Genomic DNA, 13,268 nt, shown 5'->3' with positions numbered 1-13,268 from the left:
CATATAATTGGTCCACCTGCAAGGTTGAAGAAAAACCTCGTTCTGGACCTTCTATCATCCAAGTCTCCTGCATAGTCCAAATCAATATAACCAATAACTGAAGACTTACATTGTTGATTGTCAAACATGATACTCAGACTTATAGTCCCCTTCAAATATCTGAAAAGTCATTTGGTTGCTTCTCGATGTTGCTTCCCTGGTTTAGACATGTACTTGCATACTTGACTAACTACTTGTGCCAAATCCAGTCTAGTACAAACCATAACATACATCAATCAACCCACTGCACTTGTATATGGAACCTTTGACCTATACTTCTTCTCTTCATCTGTCTTTGGACACTAATCTAGGTAAAGCTTGAAGTGGTTTGTCAATCGAGTGTTCACTACTTTAACATTGTTGGGAGAGCCATAGTTTTCTAGCTCCATTATCCCTGTGAATCTCCATCCCAAGAATCTTCCTAGTAGCCCCTAAATCTTTCATGTCAAATTCCTTGTCTATTATGACTTTCAGCTTATTGATATCACTCAAATGATTAGCAGCAATTAACATATCATGAACATAAAGTAGCATAAAAATAAAATAACCATCATCAAGGCTTCTCACATAAACAAAACAACCATACTCACAACGCTTGTAACCAAGATTCAACATATAGGAGTCAAACCACTTGTACCACTATCTGGGAGACTACTTCAACCTATATAGAGACTTCTTCAACTTGCAAACCAAGTAACTCTGTCAAGCTGCACTGAACCCTTCTGGTTGTGTCATGTAAATTTTCTCCTCTAATTCACCATGGAGAAAGATAGTCTTCACATCCATCTGTTCTAAATGCATATCCCGATTGGCTACCAAGGCAAACACTACCCTGATAAAAGTGTGTCTCACCATTGTAGAGAAAATCTCATTATAGTCGATTCCTTTTTACCGTGCATACCCTTTTGCTACAAGATGAACCTTAACTCCCCCCTTCTTTTTTTGATATTGTTGGCTTCCTCTTGTACACCCACTTGCACTCAATTGCACGCTTGTCTGGGGAAAATGGGACATGCTCCCAAGTTTGGTTCTTGTGTAGAGACTTCATCTCCTCCATTATGGCACCCATCTATTGTTCTTTCTCTTGGCTATTTATAGTCTCTTGAAAGCCACATGGATCTCTCTGAAAGTTTGATAGGACGTCTATCAATGTCTCTAGCAAATAGATACTCCTACACACCTAAACTCTCCGCTTGAGAATCATCATGTTCTTGATATGACTAGTGCATGGTTCCTTGCCTTTATTCACCTGAACAGTTTCATTGCTCACTAGAATCTTATTTGATCCCAAAGTCTCTCCATTTGGCCTAGGCACCTCTATCAAAACTAACAGTTTTAGCATGAAATATTCATCAAACACTATATTTGTGCTCAACACCACTTTTCTGGAAACTATATCCCAGAACTTGAACTCCTTCACACCTTTGGTATATCCAATGAAGATACACCTCTTTGACTTGTGATCAAGTTTAGATCGTTCATCACTAGGTACATGTACATAAGCAGGACAATCAAATATGTGTAACATGTTATAATTGACTAGGTTACCAGTCCATACTTCTTCTGCAACTTTACCATCCAATAAAGCCAGTGGTGACTTATTGATGATATAACATACCATACTAAGTGTCTATGCCCAAAATCCTTTGGAAGGTCCAGCATTCAGTCTCATACATTTGGCGCTCTCTGTAAGAGTTCTATTCATCCCTTCTACAACACCATTCTGTTGAGGAGTCTTCTTCACTGAAAAGTGCATCTGAATGCCATGTTCCTCATATAATTTCTGAAATTGTAAGTCTTTGTACTCCATACCTTTGTCCGACCTCAAATATTTGATTTTTCTACTAGTTTGGTTCTCTACCTGTACCTTCCGAACCTTGAACTTGGCAAAGACTTCTGACTTATGCTTCAGAAAATATACCCGGACCTTGCGAGAGAAGTCATCAACAAGGCAACGAAATACCTAGAACCTCCTAGGAATGGTTCCTGAGTGGGTCCCCATACATCCGTATGGACATAGTCTAGAATGCCTTGAGTCTTGTTTTGGCCAGTCTTGAAACTAACTCGTGTATGTTTCCCAAGCACACAATACTTACACAAATGAAGCTTGCATTTGCTGACTCCCCTCAACAGTCCTATTTTGCATAGTAATGTCATGTCACACACACTAATATGATGCAAACACATGTGCCATAATTTTGTAGTATCATGGTCTGAATCTATTGAAATCTCTTTAGCCACTCGAGCAACTCCTCATACAACTGTTTTCCCTAACAACTTGTAAGTGTTCTCAACATTCCTCTTACCTTTCATCACAATCATAACACATTTGCATACTCGAAGAATATCAATATCCCCATAAACTCTATAGCTAAATCTTCTGGCCTACAATGTCCCCAAAGAAATCAAACTTTTTTTCAAATGTGGTATATGCCTAACCTCATATAATATCTTCACTACACCATCATCCATCACAATTTTGATTTCTCCCATGCCAATAATCCCACATGCTTTATTATTTTTTAGATATACGAAACCAAAATTGTTTGCCCTGTATGTGGTGAATCATTCTCTGTTTGACATCATGTGGTGGGAACCAGTATCAAGTATTCACTCATCTGCACTATAATTTGATGATACAAATGATAGATCAACTTCACTATTGTAACCATAATCATCTTTCCGTGCAACATTTGTAGATGTAGATACTCCATCTTTTCCAACTAGCTTTCCAGGACTCCATTCATTGGGACAATCCTTTTGTAATGCCCAATATGTTTGCACATATAGCACTCTACTAGTGTTATGCCTTTGGAATTTAGTCTTTTCCCTTTGGCAGGACCTCCTTTGCCTTGTCTCCTCCCATGCGCTTGACTCCCTTTCACATTTAGACCATCACCCTGAGACCATTCTCCTACATTTTGTCTTCTTTTAGTGTGGGACAAAAGTGTAGATGTGATCTCATCTAGTTTGATTGAGTCTTTCTTGTATGTCAATATTGTCCCCAAATGTTCATAAGAACTTGACAAAGAACACAATAATATTATTGATTTGTCCTCATCATCAACCTTCACATCAAGTTTCTGCAAGTCAATGACCACTTGATTAAAAGTGTTGAGATGTTGTTGCAAATCAGCATCCTCCTGCATCTTTGGGCCTAGAGTCTATGTTTCAATCACAACTTATTTGTTAGAGACTTGGATATGAACTACTTCTCTAATGTCTCTCATACCTCTGTTAGTGACATCAAACACATAACATGATACATCACCTTATCCGATATAGAGTTGTATGGTTCTTGCAACCTTCTCTTTCAACTCTTTACAATCAAGTTAATCCATACCATCTAGTTTATTCTCAGGCACCGCCTTTGATAGACCTTGTTGAGCCAACACATCCTTAACCCTTATTTACCACAATTCAAAATTACCAGTTCCATCGAACTTTTCCACCTCGAATTTGACACCCGAGTCAAAAGCTATCTGATACCAATTGTTGGGAATAAGCAAACAATAAAATAATAAAAGAGTATAGAGAAAATATAATAACAAATGATTTAGTAACGAGATTCGGCCAATTGTGCCTACTCCTCGGGAGCTTTGAGAGGCTACAACTATGTATTATTAGAGAATAAAGATTTGTATTTTACTATTTTTCTCCTTGTTACATTAAGTTTACATAACATCAATATATAGTCATCTACCCACAATCCTTTACCCCAGTTCAAACTCATAACTAATATTACTATTATCTAAAGAATATGAGTCATTACACAACAAGTTCACATATCGTCTTCTAGTTGTTTTGAGGGTTATTGAGTATGTTTTAGTAGTTTGTGCAATATAATTAGATTTGGATTCATTTGAACTTTGTATGAATTTTTTAAATTTATTTTGGCTTGTGTTTATAGAATTATGTATTTGAGTTGTAGTTCAAGTGAACAAACAATGCCTCTGAATATATTGAGAACTTTGAATTAATGAAGGAATTTTTTAAAAGAAAGAAAAACCATGGAACTGAATCAAACTATTCATTTCAAATTTTATGGTTAACTGAGGTGAAACGGTTCATATTTTTATGTTCGATTTAATCACTAAATTGCATCAAAAACTAAACCAATCTAACTTTTACACCTCTATGCTTAGATTTGATTAAAAAACAAAACTAAAAAATTATAGAATACAAAATTTATTTATAAGTTTAATATTTTCTCTTCATGTATTGACTCATATTAATATCCATACATTCTAAATTTGGTTACAAGATGAGTATATATATTTTACTGGTCATATATATTATTTTTATTTATAAGATAATAATATTAACATGATATTTTTAAAATATATATATATATATATATTTTGACATTATATTATCTATAATTTACATTTCATGATCATTTATTCTTCAAAAAAATATTCAAATAAGAAGAACGATAGATAATATAGTAATTATGTATAAAATTTTATTATGATGATACATAAATATTATATTCAAATTTTAATATAATAATATTAAGTTATTAACACTCGAATTTTGAGATGCTTATTATGCTTAGTCCGAAATATATGGGAGCTCACTTTTGTATTGACCAAGACTACGTGAGTTAGTGACACGTGTCATTGTCTTCAACTGCCATGAAACTACTTCACTCTCTTCCTTCTCTCATTCCATCTCTATGCATTTCTAAATCCTCATCAAGGTACCATCTTTTCATATCTCTCACTTTTCTCTTTTTTTAAGGTGACAAAAGTTTCTGAGTTTTTGTGATTTTGTTCAAAAATAATATAAAAAAACCCCTTTGAACTAAACAAATGATGGCGAGATTTTAACTCTCCCATTTTTTGGGAATGAAAATGTGGATGATAAAGTGCCATGTAATAAGAAAATGAAGTTGTGGGGTTATCAGATCTGAGGAAAAGTCTGTAACTTTGTTGTTGAGATTGCTATGTTAATGTTATACAGTTATGCTTTTCACCAAATGTGTATTTTTCTAAATGGAAGGTTTTTGGGTCCTTTAAGCTTGTGATATTGGATTCAATCTCAGGATTAATGTACTCGTTGATTTATATCATTCAGATTTGACAAAGTTTTACTTCGGGTGTCGACTGCATGACGTAACGTTCGACTTTTATACAAACTTAGAACCAACTACGAATAGTAGCAAACACACATAGGCAAGATTAATGGGCATGAAAAAAATCCTGTTGGGAATGTCTTTTTAGGAGTTTGACAGTATCCTGATTCCTGAGAGATTAACAGATATAGTATGTGAAACTAAATATTTATTATTTTAACTAGAAACTTGATGCTGCTGCTATGTGCTGTAATTGATGAGTTCTTTGATTACTGTCTTTTATTCTGATCATGCAGAAGCCTGCGGGAAGGTACTCCCTTGTGAGTTTTGGAGAAGGCTTTTATCATTTCGCCATGCGAGGAAGACAGCGAGTAACATCAAGGGAACACATGTCTTCATATGATAAAGAAGAAAATCCAAGTAGGTACCTTTCTAATTTTGTTATATTCTTCGGCCATATAATTTTTTCACTTTATTGTTTTTATTGTTATACTAAGTTTAATATATCTAGTTGCATTTTTTATATTTTAAATATTTGGGTTTATTGATTTTATATTTCAGTGGTTCTACGAGTTATCAAAGGTGTACATTGTACTGTATAATATATGAGTTTAATATAACATCTGAGACTGAACTCTCGATAAAAAATGGAAATGGCCACTTTGAAATGGATAATACTAATAGTATGTAGTAATTCAGCTATAGTATCTTCATTGCATATCATATAGTGACATATGTTTTTCATCAAGTTCTTTCTTAGCAGGGACAAATGTATAATAAATATATAAATGTTTTGGCTTCTCATGCTTAAATTAGGCTCTCTTGCTGAAGAATACTTTTTTTCATCTGTCCGTGTATGATGCGATAATATTGAGTTCTGTAGTTTATGGTTAAAAACTGAGTAACACATTTTGTCTATCCATTTCATTTTATGAGCGTGTGAATTTTGGTTTGAGCCACACCTTATATATTTAAGAAAATTAGCAAGTCAACCAGCAGTGAGGTTCTGTCTTGTTTAGTTTACGTAGTTCTTATTTTTCTTTCTGATGGGAGCAAAACAATGAAGTGATATTATATTTTTCCTTTTCTGCTAATTTTTTTCTTATAACCCAATTGGAGAAATTGGTTTCTACTTTGTAATGTTATCACTAATAGAAGAACTTCATCCCTCATAGCTTCAGTGCGTTTGTCGATGGCCAAACCTGCTTGGCAGCGCTCTTTGTCTCATGTGGTAGTGGCTTCACTTTCTTCATTCTTATATGGTTACCATGTTGGGTATGTTCTTGTTACTGAAGTTTGATCCACCTTTATTGTTCGCATGTCTTAATGAAATTATCTAGTTTGCTAATTGCTATTGCCGATGCAGAGTAGTCAATGAAACCTTAGAGAGCATTTCTATAGATCTCGGCTTTAGTGGGAATACATTGGCTGAAGGTACTTAATTTTATCTACCTGATTAACATTAAATCTCCTTTTCATGTTTAATGCCTAGATATTTATCTACCTTCTTTTAATTTTATGGTGATGAAGGTCTTGTAGTAAGTACATGCTTAGTAGGTGCTTTTCTTGGATCTTTGTTCAGCGGATGGATAGCAGATGGGATTGGGCGTAGAAAAAGTTTTCAGCTGTGTGCTTTGCCTATGATCATTGGGGCAGGAATGAGGTATCTGCTGCATAAGTGCAAATTAGTTTATATATTTCATTTGTTTAGTGTTGACAACTCAGAACAAACCAGGACAAGTAGAGAAACAAAAAGTTACTTTAGAAAACTAATTGTCATCATCATAATACGATGAGGTGACCCTCTTCTCGTGCTATTTTTCATGTTTATATTGTCCGTGTTCTCTTGATGATTGTTTTCAAATAAGTGCCATCTTCTTTCCAGATGTTTTCTACATAAAACAGAAGAAAATGTAAGAAAAAGAAAAGAGGGAGATAATGAACTAAGGAAAAAATCACGATAAAACTATCATAGCCCCCTGTTGGAGGATGGGCTTTGCCGCAAAGGTAAGTTTGTTGTCTTGTGACCAGAGGTCATAGGTTCAAATTATGGAAACAACTACTTTGCTTGCCGGATAAGGTTGTGTACCTCTCAGACCCCACACCAGTGGGAGCCTCATGTACTAGGCCACCCTAAAACTATGAGAACCCTTTTTTTTTAATGTTCCTTGCTATCTGTTATTAAATTAACATTTTCTGCTCCAACTTTTTCCCTATGTAAAACAAGAGATAAAGCTATAAACTTAATATTCACAAGTCACGACTTTTGCAGTGCAACAGCAAAAAGCCTGTGGGGCATGCTTTTGGGAAGGTTATTTGTTGGTACTGGAATGGGACTTGGCCCACCTGTTGCAGCTCTTTATGTGGCCGAGGTATATTAGACGATATCATCAGTACTTTTTTCTCTATAGTAGGAGATCTATATATTTTAGTAGAGTTTTTTCAGTTATCTTAAAGAATACAATTACAAAATCCACTTGCTTTAATAGGTGTCACCTCCATCTGTAAGAGGTACTTTTGGGGGCTTAACTCAGATTGCAACATGTCTTGGACTCATGAGTTCTCTCTTTATTGGTTTCCCAGCAAAAGGAGTAGTGGGTTGGTATGGAATATTAAATGAAGTTCATTGACATATATTTACTGTAGTTTTATCTATCAATTTCAATTTTCAGTTACTTGTTTTTCTTCTGTATTCTTTATAAGAGGTAGTATTTTATGTCGAAATTATGTATGTGCTCAGGTGGCGGGTTTGTTTCTGGGTATCTATCGTTCCTGCTGCAGCACTTGCCCTTTTTATGGAGATATGTGCAGAGAGTCCTCATTGGCTTTTAAAGGTTGTCTACAACCCTTATCTATAGTTCCTGCTGCAGCACTTGGATTCACATTTGTTTTTTTATATTCTTTCTTCAACTTGATTCTGAAGGGAGTGTTTGACGTGTAGGTTTTTTAGTAAAATTACACTAGCCTGCCTAAGGTATAACTTGATTGCGCTATGTATTCCTGTTTCAAAAGATATGCTTACCTCCCCTCAGGTAGTGTAGCTTTTGAAACAAAAGGTGTCAAGTGTAATTAAACCAAACCTTAAAAAGTATAGGTGTAATATCCCCCTGTTTCTTCAATATCCCTTCTCTGGAAAATATTACACTGGTGTTTTGTTATTGGTACTCTGTTAGTCTATTATAAAATAGACATAAATAAAGCAGAAGTATGAAAACTGATGTGGTTCAGCTTATAGCTTACATGCACATACAAGGATGACTTCCATACTTAAAAATAATGGACAGTATTGTGTTAAAGTATGGAATTCCTACATAGGATGACAAATTGAGCCAAGAGACATTTATAATAACTTGAGCAATCCTCCCTATGGGATAGCTTTTGGGATGGAGTTAGGCCCAATCATACTAGCATGGTATCATAATCTACCCGATCTTGGGCCACATGAAGATTTTCATTCCTGTATAATTCCATGCTCTGAATGAATCATACTAAGGCGTGAGGGTGTGTGTTAAAGTATCGAAATCCCACATCAGATGACAAAATGAGTCAAAAGCCATTTGTAATAACTTGAGCAATCCTCCTTCTCTATGAGCTAGCTTTTGGGCTTAGGTTAGACTCAATTATTCTAACAAATACAAAAGGGTAGTTGCACTTCACTCTAACTCAAATTCCATTTTCATGTGGTGTCTTCTGCATAGTAAGATGTCTTACTATGCCTTCATTCTCACAAAACTCATTGAGTTGTCCCTCATAGAACTCTACACCATTGTATGATCGAAGACGCTTGATTTTCTTGTCGGTTTGATTTTCGATAAGAATGTTGTGTTGGATGAATGGACACACTAGACAATATATGATTAGGAATGAACACATTAGGGATAAAGTCGGGTAGCTCCTATTGTAGAAAATATGGTATAATCGTGCCTTAAGTGTTTTGGACATATGTGGAGAAGATCGCTAAAAGTCCCAATAAGCAGAGTAAAATAAATGGAGGTTATTCCAATTTCTAAAGGCAAAGGGAGGTCAATTAAAACCATAGGTGAAATGATTAATAACTATTTAGAGCCAGTGGACATGATTTATCATAGAACATTATGACATTGTTTGATCCATGTAGTCGGCTCCATCTAGTTGAACTAAGGCTTGGTTGTTGTTATTGTTGTTGATTTTTATAAGTGTTTTTCATTTCTTGAAAGTGGAGAAACAATCGGTTTTGTGCTCAATAAATATACTTGAACATTTTTGTGAAAAATCATCGATTAAAGTTAGTAGGTATCTGGCACCACCTTGTGGCAGGACAAGTGCAAGGCCCCACAAATCAAGTGAAGATAATCAATTGTGCCCTTAGTCGTGTGAAATGTGATGCTAAACATGACTCTGGTCTGCTTTTTATAGACATAATGTTTCCAAAAGTCATGCTTCACAATATTATGGACGCCTAGCAATCCCCACTTGCCCAAAATAGACATTCCAGTTTTGCTCATATGCCTCATATACCACACACGAGTAGTATCAAAATCTTAATAAGAGGAAGATGATACAGATGCAACTCCAACAACTTCACTTTGTAGACTTTTAGAACTCCACCATGTAGTTTATGCTACTTCAGGGTCAACTCCAATAAGAGGTTATTCTCTAACATATTTTGTGATCGACCATGTTGTTTCTACCTAGCGCAAAAATAGAGAGAGCGGAAAAGAGACCATCTCTTCCCATTATGACTGATGCCTCTTTCCTAGATTTTTGAGTTGTCCCCTCACATGATTAACTCGCTTCTCAAAAGAAATGATTAAATAAATCATTCCCAATGTCTATATTAACCTATTATTGAACAATTTATTTATAAGATGAATTCAAAGGATCTTAGCCTCCCTGACCTTATTCATTTCCTTTTTGTTATTGATTAAAATTATTTGTCTGCACAGGCACTTATAATTCTTTGCCTTTATTCAGAGAGGGAGAAGCGTTGAAGCTGAAGCTGAATTTGAGAAGCTCTTGGGTGCAGTACATGTGAAACCTGTAATGGCTGAACTGTCAAAGTCTAACAGAGGTGATGAACCTGATACAGTAAAACTCTCCGACTTACTCTATGGCTGCTATTCCAGAGGTGCATATCATAATTTTTCCAAATATTTTGTTTACCGAGCAGTCGATATTTGTATCTTCAAGAATCTTAATGATTGCTTATTCATATCGCAGTTTTTAAAAATTGTTTATCTGTGGAACATATAGTTATGTCTTACTGGTGGTTGCTAATTAGCTAAATGCATTTTGCAGTGATGTTCATCGGATCTGCGCTTTTTGCTTTACAGCAGCTATCTGGCATAAATGCTGTTTTCTATTTCTCTTCAACTGTCTTTGAAAGCTTTGGTGTCCCATCTTATCTTGCTAACACATGCATAGGAATTTGCAATTTATTAGGTATCTGCTAGCTTAAATCCCCACATTCCTTCTGCTTTTATTTATTTACTTGATGTATATTTCTCTCAGCCTTGTTGTTTATGCTACTTCAGGGTCAGTTATTGCAATGATTCTGATGGATAAACTTGGAAGAAAAGTGCTTCTCCTAGGTAGCTTTTTTGGCATGGTATGAAAATCATAACTTTGCTGAATAAAGCTACTTATATTATGGGCATTAGGAATGGTGTAGATGCTTAAACTTTTGGTCAACTTTAGGAAGCATGCTTAGTTTTTCTACTACAGTCTTGGACTCTTGGGGTATTCAGGTAGGATGTGCTTGGTAGGAAACGGGAACATGAAAAATGGCAACCTATCCAAACTTCTTCTGCTCAATACATTACCATTATCAACCTCTTTCTTATTCTCACTTTTAGCAAGCTCATCGACAGTGTTACTTCACTTGCAATCTCCTGTCTCAGGTCATTTCAATAGTAGGAATGTTCCTATGATATTTTTTAGGAGTTATTTGTTTATTCAATTATTACATTTTCCATTAAGTTGCATGTTTGAATCCTCCTGCCTTAAAGTTCACGATTACATTTTCTACTAAATTCGTAACTTAGGTGATGAGAACTATATTATCTAACCTTTACTCATTTTCTTCTTTAGAGTGGAGCAATGGGTCTACAAGTTATTGCTGCAAGTTCTTTTATATCAGGATTTGGAGCTATGTATTTATCTGTTGGTGGCATGTTGCTGTAAGTGTTCAAAAAACTTCAACCTTCTTTGGGTGCGGGACTTTAAGACAAAAAATAGGAAATATTATATGGAAAAGGAGTGAGTGAGACTGTAAGGGTGAAGACAAAAGGATTGTGGTCTTCAGGATGAAATAATCTTGTAATTTATATAAAATTTCTTCTTCCATTTATGCAAATTTAGTTCTTTATTCTGAAATGGATTTCGGCATAGATATTGTTGAACATAGGCATATGGATCTTAAATACCTCAGTTCCTTATTGACTGATCACATTTCTACAAACTTGATAGCTCATTTTTCATGATGTGTTGCTAAATGTGGAATGAACAATGCAGATTTGTGCTTTCATTTGCGCTCGGTGCTGGTCCAGTCCCTAGTCTCCTTATGTCTGAAATACTACCCAGCAGGATCAGAGCAAAGGCAATGGCAATTTGCTTGGCTGTGCATTGGGTAATTGTCTTCTGCATGCCTTCATTATAAATGTTAATGCTTCCTAATATTCATTCTGTTTCATCTTCAAAGTGTTAACCCTTTTGGACATTGTTATGAACTTGTATTCCACTTAAATGTTTGTCCTTATTCTGCTGTCTTAGACACAGTTCTTGTAAATATTTAATTATGTCCAAGTTCTAGTAAGTTTCCTTTATGCTTCTGAGATTGTAAAACATTTGTTTACCAGGTGATAAACTTCTTCGTCGGTCTATTATTTTTGCAGTTACTGGAGCAAATTGGGCCACAACTCCTGTATACATTTTTTGGTTCATTTTGTCTGTTGGCTGTGATTTTTGTGAACAAATTTGTTCTGGAAACAAAAGGGAAGTCACTTCAGGAAATTGAGATTTCACTTCTTGCACAAGAAGCACCCCAAATGAACTAGAGGGGCCATATGGATAAGGTATAGCCATATTTTCATTTTCTTAATTAGAAGTAAAGTGAATTCTCACTGTGGTAAACTGTAAGCAGAAACTCTTTCAGATTCATGGTCTTAAAATCAATATATGTGGCTTTCAAAAGTTTCTAGACTTATTATTTCTGGTTCAATTTTGTTCAATTTTTATTGCTATGGTAGCTCTTTTCTTTTGTTTAATCTTGAGCAACTGGATTATCAAAATAATAAGTGTTTTTCTATCTAAGGAACCCAAAAGTGTAAAATCAATGGAAAGTGCTGTACTTAATAGAACAAGAGTAAAAAAAAAATTTGTTTTTCAAGGTTGACTTTACACTTTTGGGTTCATCAATCATTACCCAATTTTTGTGTTGCTATATTAATGCACCCCTATTTTTTTAATGTCATTGATTTGCAGGATAGTTTCTAGTTAGTGAATATATGGTCTTGAAGTTTTAGGAGGCATTTTTTTGGGCTATTGTCCCATGCTATAGTTGGATCTGACATCAAGTGTTCACTACAAAGGAATTTGTAAATTTATGAGTTTTCTTTTTGGCATTAGCCTAATTTACCTCCTCAACTTAAGAGTTATGTGCACTTTGCTCCTCAAACTTTAAAAACATGAAACACAATCCCTCAAATATCTAATGAATGTGTTCATCCTTTTCTTTAATTTTCTGTTTACAGCTGAAATCACATTTTTAAAGTTTCAGAACTAAAGTGCACATGACTCTAAATTAGAGGGAGTAAATGAAACTTTTCTCATCACAAGAACTTTGGTACCAAAAATGGTCATGTAATTTTAGCCATGGGATGTTGCACTATCTTAAACTGATGATGAAAATGTACAAGACCCTAAGTTAGAGAGGTTAATTGGTCTCTTCTATTCTTTTTGACATAAGATTGGTGAGCACATCATGGTACTTGTACCTTGGGAGATGTAATTGGTACTACATTTGACATTAGTGTTTTGATTTACAAATAATAGTGAATTATTTTACTTCCCTTTTTTTATGTAACAAAAAAGAATCCCAGTTTGGGTTGTTATTAAGTTTTATTTACAAATAATATGTTGGGATACCATTTGACATTAGTGTAGGGTTTTTTTC

At 34.9% G+C, this 13,268-nt stretch overlaps 1 protein-coding gene and 1 long non-coding RNA gene across 5 annotated transcripts in view; both read left to right on the top strand.

The window, feature by feature from the left end:
* Window positions 1-375, top strand: part of LOC109328833 — a 3,717-nt gene extending 3,342 nt beyond the window's left edge. Inside the window, exon 3 of the long non-coding RNA XR_002105481.1 lies at window positions 364-375. This is a non-coding gene — a long non-coding RNA (uncharacterized LOC109328833). The remainder of the gene's footprint in view (window positions 1-363) is intronic.
* Window positions 4,575-13,154, top strand: LOC109333887 (probable plastidic glucose transporter 3). 4 transcript variants are annotated; one of them, XM_019569474.1, is made up of 15 exons: window positions 4,575-4,741; window positions 5,413-5,536; window positions 6,292-6,391; window positions 6,483-6,550; window positions 6,647-6,779; window positions 7,389-7,488; window positions 7,606-7,718; window positions 7,857-7,950; window positions 10,070-10,223; window positions 10,394-10,537; window positions 10,630-10,703; window positions 11,186-11,274; window positions 11,609-11,723; window positions 11,953-12,168; window positions 12,578-13,154. In XM_019569474.1, exons 2-14 carry the CDS (start codon window positions 5,470-5,472, stop codon window positions 12,148-12,150), a joined length of 1,449 nt encoding a protein of 482 aa, XP_019425019.1. In that variant the 5' UTR covers window positions 4,575-4,741; window positions 5,413-5,469; the 3' UTR covers window positions 12,151-12,168; window positions 12,578-13,154. The 4 variants fall into 4 exon arrangements, with proteins under 4 accessions (XP_019425019.1, XP_019425024.1, XP_019425015.1 ...); XM_019569479.1 differs by having other exon boundaries at window positions 5,416-5,536; window positions 12,847-13,152; XM_019569470.1 differs by having other exon boundaries at window positions 12,847-13,152.

The sequence above is a fragment of the Lupinus angustifolius genome, chromosome LG02, assembly GCF_001865875.1.
Source record: "Lupinus angustifolius cultivar Tanjil chromosome LG02, LupAngTanjil_v1.0, whole genome shotgun sequence".
Taxonomy (NCBI): domain Eukaryota; kingdom Viridiplantae; phylum Streptophyta; class Magnoliopsida; order Fabales; family Fabaceae; genus Lupinus; species Lupinus angustifolius.
The sequence above is the reverse complement of the archived record's forward strand: the minus strand, read 5'-3'. Positions and strand labels throughout refer to the sequence as shown.

Excerpts from the sequence above, each read along its gene's own strand:
- LOC109333887 (XM_019569474.1), top strand. The coding sequence starts at position 5,470 with ATGCGAGGAAGACAGCGAGTAACATCAAGGGAACACATGTCTTCATAT. Across the intron at positions 6,392-6,482 it reads TTATATGGTTACCATGTTGG|AGTAGTCAATGAAACCTTAG; the intron begins GTATGTTCTTGT and ends TTGCCGATGCAG. Across the intron at positions 6,780-7,388 it reads ATCATTGGGGCAGGAATGAG|TGCAACAGCAAAAAGCCTGT; the intron begins GTATCTGCTGCA and ends CGACTTTTGCAG.